Source organism: Dipodomys merriami, unplaced genomic scaffold (genome assembly GCF_024711535.1).
Source record: "Dipodomys merriami isolate MVZ:Mamm:240054 unplaced genomic scaffold, mDipMer1.0.p SCAF_4, whole genome shotgun sequence".
NCBI classification, from domain to species: domain Eukaryota; kingdom Metazoa; phylum Chordata; class Mammalia; order Rodentia; family Heteromyidae; genus Dipodomys; species Dipodomys merriami.
This window is the reverse complement of record NW_027205603.1, coordinates 40013940-40033326: the sequence shown is the minus strand read 5'-3', so window position 1 is coordinate 40033326 and position 19387 is coordinate 40013940. Positions and strand designations below refer to the sequence as shown.

General features: G+C 39.4%; 1 protein-coding gene across 4 annotated transcripts in view; it reads right to left on the bottom strand.

Moving 5' to 3' along the window:
• Nucleotides 1-19128, bottom strand: part of Mcmdc2 (minichromosome maintenance domain containing 2) — a 59262-nt gene extending 40134 nt beyond the window's left edge. For all 4 annotated transcript variants that reach the window (XR_011365751.1, XR_011365750.1, XR_011365752.1 and 1 more), the window contains exons 1-9: nt 19053-19128; nt 16134-16321; nt 15696-15826; nt 15567-15626; nt 12099-12294; nt 10803-10925; nt 10579-10683; nt 4667-4792; nt 1617-1854 (exon numbers count right to left, since the gene is read on the bottom strand). Coding sequence is in view for 1 of the 4 variants with exons in the window: in XM_069991786.1 (XP_069847887.1) it covers nt 1617-1854; nt 4667-4792; nt 10579-10683; nt 10803-10925; nt 12099-12294; nt 15567-15626; nt 15696-15826; nt 16134-16227 (1073 nt within the window). In the remaining 3 variants the exon portion in view is untranslated. The remainder of the gene's footprint in view (nt 1-1616; nt 1855-4666; nt 4793-10578; nt 10684-10802; nt 10926-12098; nt 12295-15566; nt 15627-15695; nt 15827-16133; nt 16322-19052) is intronic.
• Between the last annotated feature and the right edge of the window lie 259 nt (nt 19129-19387).

Genomic DNA, 19387 nt, shown 5'->3' with positions numbered 1-19387 from the left:
CCTCAGCACCACATAAGCAGAAAAAAAAAAGCTGGAAGTGGCGCTGTGGCTCAAGTGGTAGAGTGTTAGCCTTGAGCTGAAGAGCTGAGGGACAGCGCCCAGGCCTAGAGTTTAGGCCCCACGACCGGACCAAAAAAAAAAGACTAGTGTTCTACTACTTGAGCCACAACTCCACTTATTGCTATTTTGGTTATTAATTCTCTCATGAACTTTCCTGTCAGGGCTGACTTTGAACCAAAGATCCAAAGATGTCAGCCTCCTGAGTAACTATGATTACTGGTATGAGCCACTAGTGCCAGGCTCTCTACCTTTCTGTTGTTTCAGAATTGCATACAAGACATTCATATAAAAATCTGTGAGGGGCTGGGAAGGTGGCTCAGTGGTAGAGCACTTGCCTTGCATGCATGAGGCCCTGGGTTCGATTCGTCAGCACCACATAAGCAGAAAAACCAGAAGTGGCACTGTGGCTCAAGTGCTAGAGCACTAACCTTGAACTGAAGAGCTGAGGGACAGTACCCAGGCCCAGAATTCAGGCCCATGACCGGACCGACAAAACAAATCAACATAAAAAACCCTGTGAGGGGCTGGGAAGGTGGCTCAGTGGTAGAGCACTTGCCTTGCATGCAGGAGGCCCTGGGTTTGATTCCTCAGTACCACATAAACAAAAAGAAAAAAAGCTGGAAGTGGCGCTGTGGCTCAAGTGGTAGAGCACTAGCATTGAGCTGAAGAACCGAGGGACAGCGCCCAGGCCCAGAGTTCAGGCCCCACGACTGGACCCCCCCCCAAAAAAAAACAAATAATAAACAAAAAAACCCCTGTGAATATTTACGTATATTTTGGCAGAAATGGGGTTTGAATTCATGACCTTGGAATTGCTAGCTAAATGCTCTACTAACTTGACCCATACCTCCAGCCCTTTTTATTTTTCAGATAGTGTCTTGTGATTTTACTAGCACTGGTTTCAGACTACCTCCACATAACTCTACCATGACACTTGGCTTGTTTTGAGATAGAATCTTCCTGTTTTATCTGGGCTGGACTAGAATCATAATTCTCCCATATCTTCCTCCCATCTAGTAGGAATTATAGACATTCACCACCATGTCCAGCCCATTATTTATTATTTCCAGGAGGCTGAGACCTAGAGGATTGGGGTTTAAAGCCAGGCCAGGCAGAAAAGTCTAGGGACTGTATTTCCAATTAACCAACAAAATGCCAGAGGAGGTGCTCAAGAACATACGGCCCTCAGTCCTAGCCCTGGTACCACCCAAAACAAACAAATAAAAAAAAAAGGAAAGAAGGAAGGAAGGGAAAGAGAGGGAGGGAAGGAGGGAGGAGAAAGGGAGCTATAAAATCAGAGCACTGAGTAGATAATATTGGAAAAGGAGTGAGGAAATAGGTTGAAATGTTGAGTGATTAGATTCTCAAAATACTGAAAGCATATATTCCAGCTTTCAATTCATGTTTTAGAAGTTTTGAACTTCATAGATAAAAATAGATACAAATACTATATAATTTGGATGGGTTTGAAATATTCCCTTTATAATACTAATGGGAGAGACTTAAGCAGTTCTGTAATCGATTATAATTTGAAATTTTCAGGACACATACTTTACCTGTCTACAAGTATAGTATCACTTGTTACAATTAAAATATCCAAGTAATCTTCAAGCTCCTTGTTACGGTCACTTGGCTGTACTAGACTCAGCAACAAACAGAGTTTAAGCAAATTGTAAGTACCAGGAGGAACAATCTGTGATGCAAAGATATTGGCAAGTATTGCTGTAAATTTCCAGCATGAGGTGGAAGTCAAGGAGAGAAGACATCTGAAGTTATCATTAATTCCTGAAGGAACTAAAAGAAATAAGGCAAAAATAGGATGGCAGTTATTTGGTTCCATTTATCCAAAGTATCAAATTTTAGTTTTCTAAAATTTGTCATATTTGAATTTTGTGTGTGTGTGTGTGTGTTTGTGTGTGTGTGTGTGTGTGTGTGTGTGTGTGTGTGTGTGTGTGTGTGTGTGTATGGGTATGGGTATGTGTGTGAGTATGTGTATGTCAGTCCTGGGCTTGAACTTAAGGCCAAGGCCCTTGCCCTGAGCTTTTGTTCTTAAGGCTAGGGCTCTACTACTTGAACCACAGATCTACTTCTGGCTTTTTGGTGGTTATTGTAGATAGAGTCACAGTCTTTTGTGACCCAACTGGCTTCAAGCAATCCTCAGATCTGAGCCTCCCAAGTAGCTGGGATTATAGGCATAAGTCACTGGTGCCCAACTGCATTTTTTATAATGACATGAAATTATGATTGGTGGTCATTCTTTTCTATTCCATCCCAGGAAATGAGATAAATCAGTCGCCACAGGTGCACACATAGATTAGGTGTAAGTTGAAAGCATCTATCTCACTCTTCTTTTAAAACCTTGTGAGCAAGCAGATCATGGGGCTCCTGTATTTCTGCTCCTATATTCTTCATGTTTGAAATATTAAAATCTTCAATGAAGACTAATGAGAAGAATGAGAAATACTAGCATGCTTCATTTAAAGAAAAACGTATAGTCTACTATGTTGAAAGCACATATATTGTACTATAACATTCTAGATCTTCTCATATTTTTCAACTAAAAAGGAAATGATTTATTCAGTTTGTCAGTTTGGGAAGAACAAGTATGCATGAACGATCTGGACTCTCTCCTTTTGGGCAGCCATCACAGACAGAGCAAACATTTACTGTATTCATCCATGTCCAGGAACTAGGATGTCTACTTCTGTCTAGTTCTTTCTACCTTTGTTTGCTTAAATCTGCCAAATTCTAGACTTCATCATAAGAAAGCTCACTTTCCAGCCTACACATAAGTTGTATTCTGCAAACAAATTTTAAAAATCTTAAAACAACTCACAGTTAAAAAATAAATGAAGCTGGGCGCCAGTGGCTCACGCCTGTAATCCTAGCTACTCAGGAGGCTGAGATCTGAGGATCACAGTTCAAAGCCAGCCCAGGCAGGAAAGACCGTGAGACTCCTATCTCCAATTAACCACCAGAAAACCAGAAGTGGCGCTGTAGCTCAAGTGGTAGAGTGCTCGCCTTGAGCTGAAGAGCTGAAGGACAGTGCCCAGGCCCAGAGTTCAAGCCCCATGACCAACAAATAAATAAATAAATAAATGATCAGTCAAGTGCCAGTGGCTCACATTTGTAATCTTAAGGAGACTGATACCTGAGAATCAAGGTTAAAGCCAGTCTGGGAGAAAGTCTACAAGACTCAATCTCCAACTAACCAGCAAAAAGCTAGACTGGAGATAAAGTTCAAGTGGTAGAGCACTAGCCATGAACAAGAAAGCTAAAAAAGAGATCAAGGCCCTGAGATCAATGTAAATGATCACTAAACTATGGTCTATCAATGCTTGCTTTTTGCCAACTTTTTTTTTTTTTTTTTTTTTTTTGCTAGTCCTGGCAACTAAACTCAGGCCTGGGCACTGTCCCTGAGCTTCATTTTTTGCTCAAGACTAGCACTCTACCACTTGAGCCAGTGCCACTTCTGGCTTTTTCTGTTTATGTGGTATTGAGGAATCACACCCAGGGCTTCATGCATGCTAGGCAAGTACTCTACCACTAAGCCACATTAACCCCTTCGTCAACATTTTTGATCTTTTTCTGTTTCTCTTCAAGATGTGTCAAGGTATGTAAAATCCACTTACTTTTAAATTCAACGCAGGCCTTTATTACTGTAGATGGTTACATAGATTCTAAAAATCCTGCTTTTGTTCAAGACTTAACCAGGTTTTTCTATCTTTAGATATTTGTAAACCAAGTGAAAAAAGTAAATCTTCTCTCATTTTTGTTTATCTAATGCTAGGTGTTGGAGTTTTTAAAGGAATTATTAGTAATAAAGGTGATATTCTGGCCTCTAAGCTGCCACTATCTTATTTCAGAATTTACATAAAGCTGCCATTATTTTACTCTCTTATTTCAGAATTTACATAAAGAAGGAGGTACTGGCAGGCACCAGTGGCTCAGGAGGCTGAGATCTGAGGATCACAGTTCAAAGCCAGCCTGGGCAGGAAAGTCTAGGATTATAGGGATGAGCCATCAATGCTGGGCTCATGAGACTCTTATCTCCAATTAACTACCCAAAAGCTGAAAGGAGAGCTGTGTCTCCAAGTGGTAAAGTGCTAGCCTTGAGCAAAAAAGCTCAGGGATAGTGTCCGGGCCTTGTATTAAAGCCCCCAAACTAACACACACAAAATAATAAATAAATAAAAATGAAAGAGCTATTTATTTAGCTCTTTAGACCACATGTTACTTCAAATTGTCTCAGCTATAAAAGAAAAACTAATGTTTAAAGTCTCTCTGCTGATCTCTAATTCTTGGTATCCTAAAACATTTTTGCCTTTCCTTTCTTCCCTCCCCGTGTCCCTCCCTTTTTCTTCTCTCCCTTCCTTCTTTTTCTTTGTCTCTTCCTCCATAGCATTTAATATCATAAACTATTTTATTGATTAGTTTGTTTTTACTGACCATCTACTATATGATTTAAGAGTAGGAACCTTGACTGTCCTATTTATGACCCTGTTCTTACTTGCTAAGGAAAATGCCCATCACAAAGTAAATAATAACTATTTATTGAACAAATGGAATTAAATGTAAACATTTGTTAAGACATGATTTTCTTTACCGTTTGGATTACAAAGAGTGATGCTATTTGCTTCTATACAAACAGAAGTTTGTGAGGTTTTGACACAGACTGGAATTCCAACAATTTTATATTCATTTCCCATTTTCATCTTGTTTACTAATTCATCTAAAATTAAACACAAAAGAAAACGATATTCACTAAATTAAACTTTCACGTGGTCATAGGATTCAAAGGTCCAGAACCAGTAACAATTCAGTAGTTGAATTATTAATAATATATTCAGATATATTTGTTTAGTATATTTCAATGTACAATGGCACCCATAATGCAAACTGGGGCAATTCTACTGCTGATAAATACTGATACATGTATGCAATAGGAATTACCTGCAAGAAGCATATGATATACCAACTACTTTCTTAAAATGTTATCAAGAGAAAACAGATCATCTAGTTTAATATGTAATATATGTGCATTAAATGTTTATAAAAATGATCTCATAAGTAACAGTATTATTCAGAAACAAAGTAATGTTGAAAGGTGTCACTCACTATAATATATGTAAGCTACTTATAGTTACTTATTAGTTAAAAACTGTAAACAGTTTTTTTAATCTCTATACATGAAAAACTTTGAAGGCAAGTGACTAAGAAATAAATAACTATTAAGTGGAGAAGTGATATCTATATGTAGTTCCACTTGCCTCCAAGGTCTACACTTTTACAGGAGTCTATCTCTCACACCTCCAGTGTGGGCAAAATTTTGGATGAGTTCAAAGTTTATTTTTAAAAAACACAATAAAATAAAAAATATGAGTCTCCATTCCAAAATCAAAAGTTGGTTGGTCTTTTTTTTTTTTTTTTTTTTTGGTCATGGAGCTTGAACTCCGGGCCTAGGCACTGTCACTCAGCTCTTCAGATGAAGGCTAGAGCTCTATCACTTGAGCCAAAGAGCCACTTCTGGTTTTCTGGTTGTTTATTGGAGATAAGTGTCTCACAGACTTTCCTGCCTTGGCTGGCTTTGAACTGCAATCCTCAGATCTCAGTCTCCTGAGTAGCTAGGATTACAGGCGTGAGCCACGGACACTGGGCTATGTTGATTAGTCTTAACAGAAAAAAGGGTTTATAAGGAGAAGCAAAGATTAACTTCTCTACATGTAGATCAATGACTCCTTCCCTCTCTGTGGATGGATGGATAGATAGATAGATAGATAGATAGATAGATAATCCTTTCTCTCTTTCCCTCCCTCATACTTCAACTATAAAAAGTATTCTGGTGTATCCTGTAGACATGAAAGTAGAGAACTATGCTCCACAATTGAGAAAATATAGAAACAAACAGAAACACTAACAAAAAATAAAATTAAATAAAAATAAATTAAATAAAGGATGGAAAATTAATTACAGGAAGAAAATTAAAAGAGACTATCATGAATAGTTTTTCAACTGTTGTAATCTTAGACCTTGGTTGATGTGTCCTTAGTTCATAGAAAAATTAGTTCATAGTTCCTAGCCCTTAATCAAGAGGAAAATAAGGATACTGGGAAGACTAGATAACTCTTTTACTATCAATCCAAAAGCCCTGCATCTAGTCATTTAATTATAAATAATTTAAATTTAAATAATTTCTTTTTGATAAGGTCTTGCTCTGTAGTTCAGGATGCCCTTAAACTTGCAATCATCCTGCCTTTGGGATTATAAACATTTGAGTTCTTCAGAAGAGTTTATTTGGAGAAAAGTTTTGTACTAAAATGGAAGCTGGAACAGGGCACTGGCGGTTCACTCCTGTAACCCTAGCTACTCAGGAGGTTGAGATCCAAGGATTGTGGATTTGAGGCCAGCCCCGGCGGACAAGTTTGCAAGACTCAATCTACTTAACTACTCCCCCCAAAATCCAGAAGTGGAGCTGTGTCTCAAGTGGTAGAGTACTGATCTTGAGCAGAAAAGCTCCAGGACAGAACCCAGGCCCTGAGTTAAAGCCTCAGGACCTGCACAAAACCAAAACCAAAAATGCAAGCTGGATAGCCACTTAAATAAATAAATAAATAAATAAACAAATGAATGAATGAATAAATAAATAAATACATATATTTGTTGTTTTTGTTCTTGTTTTTTGTCAGTCATGGGGGCTTGAACTCTAGGCCTGGGCGCTATCCCTCAGCACTTCAGCTCAAGGCAAGCACTCTACCACTTGAGCCATAGCACCACTTCCAGTTTTCTGGTCATTTATTGGAGATAAGAGACTCATGGACTTTTCCTGCCCGGTCTGGCTTTGAACTGTGATCCTCAGATATCTGCCTCCTGAGTAGCTAGGGTTACAGGTGTGAGCCACCGGCGTCCAGCAGCCACTTATATTTTGATGTTGAGTGTGATATAGATATAGATATAGATATGGATAAATTGAAAACACAGACTTTGAGGCGGATTGCCTGAGTCTTGTCTGTACAGCTTACTAGCTGTGTGACTTTGCTCTCTACCACTTGAGCCAACTTCCAGTTATGTGTGACCTTGGACAAGGTATTTAACCACTGTGTGCCTCAGTTTCTACACTGTAAAGTGAGAGATACGTTTTAAGAATGTGTTAATAGAACCTGTGTTAGGGTTGCTGTGACTAAATAATGCAAGAATGCCTGGTACATAGACATTGCTATATACAAATTAGTTACTATTTCCTTTTTCTCTTTCTTCTTTTTTTCTTTCTATCTTTCATTCTTTCTTTCTTTCTTTCTTTCTTTTCAGTCATGGAGCTTGAACTCTGGGCCTGGGTGCTGTCCCTCAGCTCGAGGAGAACACTCTATCACTTAAGCCACAGAGCCATTTTGGGTTTTCTGGTGGTTAATTGGAGATAAGAGTCTCACAGACTTTCCTGCCCAGATTGGCTTTGAACCATGATCCTCAGATCTCAGCCTCCTGAGCAGCTAGGATTACAGGCATGAGCCACCAGTACCTGGCTTAGTTACTATTTCTAAGTGTAAATGCCTGACTCATCCTGTCCTAACTTTCCTAACTCTTGTATTTCCTAACCATGATTTACATCCAGTATCTTTCTTTATAAGTTTCTTTAATTTTGCCCCAGAGGAAAAGAGCCCCTGTTTTCACAGCACTGGCTTCTTGATAAAGATTCATTTGTTCCCTGAGTGATTGTTACTATGAGTGATTTCTTCCTACATGGTAGACTATTTATGGTGTGTGTGTGTGTGTGTGTGTGTGTGTGTGTGTGTGTGTGTGTGTGTGTGTGTGTGTGTGTGTGTGTGTGTGTGTGTGTGTGTGTGTGTGTGTGTGTGTGTGTGTGTGTGTGTGTAGGGCTTGAGCTCAGGGCTTTGAGCTTTTACTCAGCTTTTGCACACATGGCTGGATTCTATCACTTGAACTACAGCTCCACTTTTGCTTCATGGGTACTTATCCATGCAATTCTCCATAGTTAATCATATATGAATGTTAATTCAATTATTTTTAAAATACTGAGGTTTTAAAGACAGCATGGTACTGGCACAAAAACAGACCTGAGAACCAATGGAACAGAATAGAAGATCCAGAAATAAATCCACAGGCCTACAGCCAGCTGATATTCGACAAAGGAGCCAAAGCCATACAATGGAAGAAACACAGCCTCTTCAACCGCTGGTGCTGGGAAAACTGGGCAGCCACATGCAGAAAACTAAAAGTGGACCCTAGCCTATCACCATGCACCAACATCAACTCAAAATGGATTAAAGACCTTAACATTAAACCTGAATCTCTGAAACTACTGCAGGACAGAGTAGGAGAGACACTTGAACTAATAGGCACAGGAAGGAACTTCCTGAACAGAGTCCCAGGATCACAACAAGTTGGAGAGAGACTCAACAAATGGGACTACCTTAAAATAAAAAGCTTCTGCACAGCTAAATCTATCGCAACTAAGCTAGAAAGACAACCAACTAATTGGGAAAAAATATTTACCAGCAATATATCAGACAAGGGGTTAACATCCTGTATATACAGGGAACTCAAGAAACTAATCCCTCCCAAACCTAACAAACCAATTACTAAATGGGCAAGGGAACTAAAAAGGGACTTCTCAAATGAAGAAATAAAAATGACAAAGAAACACATGAGGAAATGTTCATCATCCCTGGTGGTGAAGGAAATGCAAATAAAGACAACCCTGAGATACCACCTTACCCCAGTCAGAATGTCCCACATCCACAAATCAGCCAACGACAAATGCTGGAGGGGATGTGGAGAAAGAGGAACCCTATTACACTGCTGGTGGGAATGTACACTTATACAACCACTTTGGAAAGCAGTCTGGAGGGTCCTTAGAAAGCTAAAGATTGACCTCCCTTACGACCCAGTCATACCACTTCTAGGCATCTACCCTGAACAACAGGAACCAATATACAAGGACACGTGCACCTCCATGTTTATTGCAGCACTGTTCACAATAGCTAGGATATGGAAACAACCCAGATGCCCCACCACAGATGAATGGATCCAAAAATTGTGGTATCTATACACAATGGAATATTATGCAGCTATTAGAAATGACAAAATAATGGCATTTGCAGGGAAATGGATGGAGCTAGAAGGAATCATGTTGAGCGAGGTAAGCCAAGATCGAAGAGACAAACGGTACATGGTCTCCCTGATAAGTGGATGCTAAATCCAAAATGTTAGGTGATACGACAAAACTAACAGGACTTAAGAAACAAAGAACTCCCACTCATCTGGTTGAACCACTACAAAATATCCCCACGCTGCTGATCACATATATGGTGTATAACATGTGAACACCGTTATATGTTACAGACTGTGATAGACAATTTGCTCCAGGAAAGTTAGAATGAACTTGTGACTTTAAATGAGCATCATTATTCCACAATACTGTGAAATTCGGGAAATTATGTAATCACTTAATCACAATAAAAAAAAAAAGAACCTCGGGGAAGGGAGGGAGGGAGGGGATGGTAGGGGGAAAACAATGGAGGGGCTAACAATGTTCAAGAGGAAGTGTACTCATTACCTCACTCACGTACCTGTAACCCTCTGTATAGTATCTTTACAATAAAAAAAGAAAAAGAAAAATAAAAAGAGAAAAAAAATAGTTAACTGAAAATGAGGCTCCAAGTTCAAGTCAAAAAAAAAAAAAATACTGAGGTTTTACTATGTGCAGCAAAAAAGCCAGTCTTAGGGGCTGAGAAGGTGGCTAAGTGGTAGACCGCTTGCCTTGCATGCATAAGGCCCTGGGTTCGATTCCTCAGCACCACATAAGCAGAAAAAAAAGCCCGAAGTGGCATTGTGGCTCAAGTGGTAGAGCGCTAGCCTTGAGCTGAAGAGCTGAGGGACAGCACCCAGGCCCAGAATTCAGGCCTCACTACCAGACCCCCCCCCAAAAAAAAAAGACCAGTCTTTACTCTCACCATGCTTTTATTGCAAAACGATAATCTTGATATTAGCTAGGCATGGTGGTGTAGATCTGTAATCTCAGCTATTCATGAAGCAGAGACTGAGAGGATTCTGATTCAAGACAACTCTGGGCAAATTAGCTATCTAATTAGCTAATAATTAGCTAAGCTAAGACTCTATATCTTAACAAACAAGCTAGGTGTGGTTGTTACTCCTATAAACCCAGCTATGCAAGAAACTTAAGTAGGATCAAGGTCTGAGACTGGCCCTTAGCAAAAAAAGTGAGACCCTACTAATAAATAACCAAAGCTAGCGTGAGGCTGAGTCTCTGAGTTCAAACTCTAGTGCCACCAAAGAAAATAACAAAGATTTTTTTTTAAAAAAAACCCTCCAATATTAACATAAGATACATGCATATAGGATGATGGGAGATCATTGCCATAAAATGACTATGACTCTAGGATATAGCAACCTAAGAATATGACAACTTGAAATAATTAATAGTTTAAAAGCATGAATAAGTCAATTCCATATTTTATAGCAATTTGCTTCAATTCTACATACCTCTCAGAAAAATTGTAAGAGATTGAAACCTAAACGGCTGGTTTTTAATATATCCTTGAAAAGCATGAAGAACTTTAGTGGTAATTATTTCAACTATCTGTTTATCTTCAGACAAGAAAGAAAACAAATTAATTATTAGAACATATATGCAATTTTGCTTTTCACATTAAAATATAAAACACTATTTTGAAAATTATAATTTCAAAATGTAAATGCATTTTTACCACCAAGTACTCTAAATTTTCTGTCTTCTTGAAGTGAAGATGAACAAAGATTACACAAAAAGTCATTTCTTACTGTTGATGATTCTGTAGCACCAGGCATGTGTACTCTTATATACTGAAATCCTGAAAGAAAAAAAAATGCTTTCAGATTTGGCTATTTTCAGTAATTTAGCACTAATTCAAAGCATGCTTAATTCAATTTTGCACTTAGGTTCAGAGAAAATCAACTAATGTTCACTATATGGCTTTATTTATTTATTTATTTATTTATTTATTTATTTATTTGAGATAGGATCTCTCTCTGCAGCCCAGCCTGACCTCAAACTCTCCTACCTTGCCCTCTCAAGTGCTGGGAACATGGGTGGTTCTTCTAGGTACTATAATAAAGCATTGGTAATATGGTTGTTTTAACGCACAATTTTTATATGTAGCAATGAGAAACAGATAATTGCAATATGTAGCATTATTTGGAGAGTATACAGACAGAAGAGAAGCATGATATTCAAGTCATTGAGGTGGGGCAATAAATTAAATGATGTCCTAAAGAGTAGACTGACACCAGGCACTGGTGGCTGACATGTATAATCCTAGCTACTCAGGAGGCTGAGATATGAGAATCTCAGTTTCAAGCAAGCCTACGCAGGGAAATCTGTGAGACTGTTATCTCCAATTAAAACACCCAAAGAACCAAAAGTGGAACTGTCAATCAACTAGCAGAGCCCTAGCCTTAAGCACAAAAGCTCAGGGTCAGTGCCCCAAGACTTCCCTTCTCCTTCAACTCCCTTCCCCCCCAAAAAAAAGGATTACTTAAGGTACTTAAGTACTTTAGTAACTTAAGTAGACAAGGACAACATGAAACAATGTATGAAAAGAGCCATATTTTAACAATATAAGAGTACTTGTTGGGCTGGGAAGATAGCTCAGTGGTAGAGCACTTGCCTTGCATGCCTGAGGCCCTGGGTTCGATTCCTCAGCACCACATAAGCAAAAATGAAAGAAGTGCCACTGTGGCTCAAGTGGTAGAGTGCTAGCCTTGAGCTGAAGAGCTGAGGGACAGTGCCTAGGCCCAGAGTTCAGGCCCCACAACCGGACCCCCCCACCCCCAAAAAAAGAGTACTTGTTAAACTGCTGGGTGGAGGAAAAAATGCATTTCAAAATTATGCAAGTAAAGTTATAAACATTAGAAGACAATCAAATTTCCATTCATTACAATTTGAAGTAACTAATAATTGTAAGCATGATTTTAAATTAAACAATATATTACTGGATGCTTTGATTTTACATTTTAATATTTACCCTTCGAAAGAGGACATGCTTCATCCGAACAAAGAAATCTTGCACCTTGTGAATACTTGGTTACAGTTGTCATTGCAATCACAATTCCTTGCATCATATAAAATCTCTGAGATGTATAATCAAGTGGAAACTCACAAAGATCAAGACCATAACTTGGCAGAGGAGGTAAATGTGTTAATTTCAGCACTATATTAATCTGGTAAGAACATAAAATAGTATTAATAAAAATTGCAAATACAATTTGACTTTCATTATGATACAGAAGTTCACTGTAGAGTAAATCAAGTAATGATTAGAAGTCATTGTTAACAATACTAGGGTTTGAACCCAGGACCTCACATTTGCCCTTTACTACTGACCCCTACCCCCAGCCAAAGAAAAAAGATTCAAAATTAAACAAGTAAAAATCTTATAAGCTAACATTGTAACTGAAAGCATCACAATGAATTAATATATAAAATACACATAGCTTGGCCACATTCACTAAACAATAACAATAGTGAATAGTGCCCAAATTTTTACCTCTAAATGTCATTTCTCACTTGGGCTCCCAGTAAGAAATGACTGGTATAACTCTTGGATGAAAAATATTCCAGATGGACTTGGGGCATTTTCTTATGGCAGAAACTAAGATAACTATAAAAAAAAGAATGGTATGTATCAAAAGGACATAAAGGCAAACTTGAAGGGATATGCTCTCTTCAAAGATCAACAGTCTGATAATATATGCATCAAAATGAATGACAGAGTTTCATTAAAATGTATCAGAAACAAAACAATGGAAGCTCACACATGTGAGCCCCACACCTGGGGGAAGTTGAGGCAGGAGGCTTTCTAAGTGCCTTGGGCCAACCTGGGCTACATAGTGAGATTTTTTTCCCCTCAGAAAGTCAAAAATGAAGAAAAAAATCAGACATACTAAAAAGTTGATGAGTTCCTCATATTTAAAAAAATAGTCTCTGCAAGCTAACAATGAAAACTTTACAAAACTTTACTCTGGGTGCCATGCCTGTAATCCTAGCTACTCAGGAGGCTGAGACCTGAGGATTGTGGTTCAAAGCCAGCCCCGGCAGGAAAGTCCATGAAACTCTTATCTCCAATTAACCACCAGAAAATTGGAAGTGGCACTGTGACTCAAGTGGTAGAGTGCTCTCCTTGAGCTGAAGAGCTGAGGGACAGTGCCCAGGCCCAGAGTTCAAGCCCCAAGACCGACCAAAAAAAGAGAATAAAACATTTATCTGGTATCCTATACAATTTCCTGGAAAACTATATTTCAGAGTAACAAAATAGTTGATGAGAGAAAACATATTTAATTTTTGTGTATTTTAAGGAAAAACAATGAGTTTAACATATTTTCAATTAAAATGTAAGAATTTAAGATTTTAATTTTCTTAATTTTGAATCCAAGTCTTTGTACATGCTCAGCAAACCTCTACTGCTGAGCTATATGCCCAATCCAGAAAATTTACAGAGAAATTCTGGCTAATAAATTCACAACAGATGGTAAAATTAGGAAAATCATAATTTGCCAACTCCTAATGAATTAATAAGTTCTGGGGAAAGTTAGATGAAAGCTGAGAGACAATTGTACAATAGAGGGGTCAGAACAGTATCACCTGAACATGACTAATTAAGATAACATGATATCCTCCTGACAGAAAGCAATATGGGGTAAATGTCATTAGTTCTGATGTATTCTTGTTAAGATGAGTTGAATTGGAATTTAAGTTTCTAGAACCTACCCTTATTTTAGATCTATGGAATAAAGAGGAATAATATAAGTAGTATCATAAAGACGCAATCAGAAAATCTAGATTATGTAAACATTCATAGGATAATGAACTAGTCTCCTCAAAAAATCAATGGTATTAAGAGGGAAAGTGAATGGCTCTGTATTGAAAGAAACATAAGGAGATATGAGGAATAGTTATAAGGTGTGGCTCTTATTTTTATACTGAATTGAACAAACTAACTGAAAGACAGTTTTGTTTTATTTTGTTTTGTTTGATAATAGTGATATTGGAGTTTAAGATGAGGGCCTCCCCCTTGCTGGGAAAGTGCTCTACCATTTGGGCCATACACTGTAGTTATTTTTCAGATAGCCTTGCACTTTCTGCTTGGAGGCCAATCTTGGATAATGATCCACCTGCTTATACTTCTAGTAGGTAAAGAATCCCATAGCTGGGGGTACAGATATTCACCAATATGCTCAGCTCAGCAGATTTACTGAGAGAGGTGTTGCTAACTTTTTGCCTGGACTGGCCTCAACTCCATTTTCCAAATTTATGCCTTCCTCAAATCTGAGATTGCAGGCATGAACTGCCATATAGGCCTTGAAAAGTATTTTTGAAACAAATTGGGCAAATGTAAATGTGGACAATATTAGATGAAACCAAGGAATTATTGTTACTTTTGTAAAGGGGCACTGTAGTTATATAATAAAATCTACAATTTTTAGAAGATTATACTAAAGTAACACTAAAGTAATAGAATAAGATTGGCTTCAAAATATTTAAAATAAAAATAGATGATGCACATATGCTACATTGAGTTTGAGTGGCAAGTATACTGAGGTGCACCATACTTATAACATTATTTTGGGGTATGTGTGAAGAATTTTACTATAAAAATGTCTAATCGTCAAGTGAAAACATGGGAAATAAAGATACACATGTAAAGTACTTGTGATAGCTAATCTTGATTGTCTACTTGAGTGGAATGAGACTATCTAGGAGATTAATAACACTCAACTCTGGATGTATATGTGAGTGTATTTAAAGAGAAGATTAACTATTAGGGAAGACCTGCCCTAAATGTGACTAGTTTCATCCTATAGGCTGAGGGCCCAGATAGACTAACGGGGAGAAACAGAGATTACAACAGTGAAGTATTCTCTTCTTTTCTGTCTCCCTACCTGCTCTCCATCCTAACTATCATCATGTTACAGGTGCTGTACTGCCAAACTCTCCCTACCAGGATGGATTGGAATCTATGAACCCACATTAAATAATTCCTCCCTTTAAGTTATTTATGTCAGACATTTTGTCACAGTTTTGTAACAAAAAATCTAACACAAAACATTCTCTAGAACTTGGGAAAATGTAGTGTCTTTTTAGCAAATAAAACTATGAATAGAAAATATTAATTTACAAGTAATTATGAAAGTTTTCAGCTACATTTTCTTTAGTAAAGTTAGTTAAAACTGTCGATGCCAGTGGCCCACATCTGTAATCCTAGCTACTCAGGAGTCTGAGATCTGAGGATCATAGTGGGAAGCCAGTCTGGGCAGTAAAGTCCATGAGACTCTATCTCCAATTAACCAGCAAAACACAGGAAGTGTACACCAGTCTTGAGCAAAAAAGCTCAGGTGCAAAGCCCCTGAGTCCAAGCCCAAGGACCAGCACAAAAACACAAAAACAAAGCAACAACAAAAAATAGTGAATTAAATAATAGTGAATTAAAACTTACTTGAGTTTCAGTCTGCAATTGTCCAATTAATGAGAGAGTCTTAATAGCAATAAAACAGACCTGTGATTTCAAATAAACAAGTTACCAAAAATTCCACATGGAATAAAATTATTTCTTTCTTTAACTTACTGATTGAAAAACTTGTGCAGCTTTTAAAGGATGGTGTAAAATGTGATTTCCAAGTTCAGCATCCAATTCAACAACATCAGAGGGATTTATCAAAATATTGAATCGATAGACAGCATAACTTTGTTTTGAATCTATAAAAACACACAAATGTAAAATTCACTATAGTTATATGTAGACAAATATTTGAAAGTGTTTTTTGTTTCTGTTTGTTTTGTTTTGTTGCCAATCTTGGGGCTTGAACTTAGGGCCTGCTCAGTGTCCCTGAGCTTCTTTTGCTCAAGACTAGCACTCTATCCTTGAGCCACAGCGCCATTTCCAGCTTTTTCTGTGTATGTGGTACTAAGGAATTGATCTCAGGGCTTCATGCATGCTGGGCAAGCACTCTACCACTAGGCTTCAGTCCCAGCTTTTTAACAAAGTCACATTTGCCAAACATACCATTGTAGTACTTGCAGTCATCTATAAACTTTTGGAGGCCTCCACTTCTGTCAAGATAGATAAGGGCTGCTTCTTTCATTTTTAGATTTGACATTTTTCTCCTAGTTATAATTCTTTTCTATTACAAATGGATTAACCCACAGATGCTGGTAAAGATTAGAAGTGGTGAACTTGCAGGATGAGGAAATCTAGAAGTGAAATAGAAATACATTTTATTTTGGAGACCTCTAATACTGAGAACAAAATAAAGCCAGGCAACTTTCCAATTCTTAAAATACCTACAGAAAGAACTTGGTTTTGAACTCCATCACACATATGCTAAGTATGAGCTACTTATCCAACTTTTTTTTTTTTTTTTTTGCCAGTCGTGGGGCTTGAACTCTGGTCTTGGGCACTGTCCCTGTACTCTTCAGCTCAAGGCAAGCACTGTACCACTTGAGCCACAGTGCCACTTCTGGTTTTCTAATGGTTTATTGGAGATGAGTCTCATGAACTTGCCTCCCCAAGCTCAATTTGAAACAAAACATGATCCTCAGATCTCAGCCTCCTAAGTAGCTAGGATTACAGGTGTGAGCCACCAGTGTCCAGCTTATCCAACTCTTAAATAACACTGTAATCAGTTATAGGATCCTCTACAAGATCAAAAGAACTGGATCCTCATATGTCTTCATAGGCTAGGTACTAAAAGAAATTGCTCACTGAAATAATATTGGATGATACTGTTCTCTTGTAGGTCCAGAATCTTTATTTGTAGAGAATGAATGAGGATACATTAGGTGATTGAATGTCCAGGACATCGCTTTCCTGCTTCATTGTTCAAGGTTTTGGGTTTTTTTTTTTTTTTTTTTTTTTTTTGCCAGTCATGGTACCTGAACTCTGGGCCTGGGCACTGTCCCTCAGCTCTTCAGCTCAAGGCTAGCGCTCTACCACTTGAGCCACAGCATCACTTCCAGCTTTTTCTGCTTATGTGGTGCTGAGGAATCGAACCCAGGGCCTCATGCATGCAAGGGCAAGCACTCTGCCACTGTGAAGTCCATCATGATTATATAAAAAGACTAGTAGGAGTGTGTGTGTGTGTGTGTGTGTGTGTGTGTGTGTGTGTGTGTGTGTGTGTGTGTGTGTGTGTGTGTGTGTGTGTGTGTGTGTGTGTGCCTGGTGATACTGGAACTTGAACTCAGGCCCTTGTGCTCTTGCTTAGCTTTCCAGCTCATGGTTGGTGCTTTACTTAAGCTACACCACCAGTAACTACTACAAAGTTTTATAAATCACAGAAGAATTTTCTGTAGGGTCATATTTTGCCCCCCTTTTTTGGTGCTGTTCCTAAGCCTTGAACTATGAACCTCGGTGCTGTCTCTAAACTTTTTGCTCAAGGCTAGTGCTCTACCACTTGAAGCACAGCTCTACTTTGGCTTTTTAAATGGTTAACTGGAGGTAAGAGTCTCATAGACTTTCCTGCCCTGGTTTTGAGTAGATAAGATTTACAGATGGCGGGCTGGGAAGATGGCTCAGTGGTAGAGCGCTTGCCTTGCATGCCTGAGGCCCTGGGTTCGATTCCTCAGTACCACATAAGCAAAAATAAAAAAGCCGGAAGTGGCGCTGTGGCTCAAGTGGTAGAGCGCTAGCCTTGAGCTGAAGAGCTGAGGGACAGCACCCAGGCCCAGAGTTCAGCCCCATGACTGGACCAAAAAAAAAAAAAAAAAAAAGATTTACAGATGGTTCATGTAATTGTAACTCTTCTGTACGGTATTTTCACAATTAAAAAAAAAAGATTTACAGATGTCAGGTGCCAGGCTGAGGGTCAGATTTTTATTTTGAATATCAACTCTTTCTTGTTGGTGGTGTGAAAAAATAGTTTGAAACAATGAAACAATAGTTTCAAACAATAGTTTGAAACAGTTCTGTTAACTATTGCAATATCCCTAAGATATGGATGGACCAGTCTAGTGCATCAGAACAGAAGAGATGAATTCTAGAATTTTAACCAGTCTTAGTGACCAGTCTATACAATATGGGGAAGAAAGAGAGTCCAAATGTTTGGGAGCATAGGTTAGTGCCATGCATCTGGTAATCCCAGCATTTTGAAGCTGAGGCACAAAGATCACCAGTTAGAACCTAGCCTGAGCTGTACATGCAAGTTCCAGGCCAGCCTGAGCTACCCAGTGGGAGATCCTAACCCAAAGGGAAGGACTGGGGATGGAGAACAGTGATATAATGCTTGCCTACATGGTCTTGGGATCCCTAATATATGGTATATACATGTATGGTACTTATATGTGTATATACATGTATAATATACATGCACATATACACACAGACATGTACATATACACATATAAACACACGCACACACTTATACATATACCTGCATGCATGCATACATGTATGTATACATATATGTATATATGCGAGTATGTGTATATTTACAAGGAAGCTGGCCACCAGTAAGGAAGCTCACCCCTGTAATCCTAGATACTCAGGAGGCTGGGATCTGAGCCTCACAGTTCGAAGTCAGCCTGGGCAGAAAAGCCTATGAGCCTTTCATCTCCAATTAGCCCCCAGAAAGCCAGAAATGGAGCTGTGGCTACAGTGATCGAGCACTAACTAGCCTTGAGTACAAAAGCTCAGGGACAGGGGCCAGGCCCTGAGTTCAAGCCCCAGGATGGGCACCAAATGAAGCCAGGGGAGGGGAACAGGCACAGCTGGTGTGAGCCCCTGCAGCTCCGAGGGCCTCGCCAGAGTCGGGCCTCGCCAGAGCGGGGCCTCGCCAGAGCCGGGCCTCGCCAGAGCCAGGCCGCACGAGCCACCTCAAGGTCCAGCAGAGGGTGGCTTCACACCCATGCAGGTGAGTCCCCAGCTTCGCTCCCGGACACCTCCACTCCATCCCCCACCCCGGGCCGCCGCCTTCGGGCCTGCACCCACCTCACGCGGCCGCTCTGCTCCGGTGGGCTCCACCGCGAGCCCCACAGCTGGAGCCCCAGGAGCCGAACTGGGCCCTGGCGCGCATGACCGCACAACTGGACCGTTAGCGCGCGCCCGTGGGGGCTGTCAGGAGCGCGCGCCCTCACTCCAGGGCCCTTGGGATGTCTCAGTGTTGCGCCTGCATTGCCAGGCAAGGGGGAGAGCGGCCTACCTGTGCGGGCTGCGGCTACCACGCTCGGAGGATGCGGGCGTTTGCTGGCGAGAATGCGAAAAATAAGTAAACAAAGTAAAAAAATAGCATAGTCACTGTGGAAACAGTCAAGCATTGTCCTAAA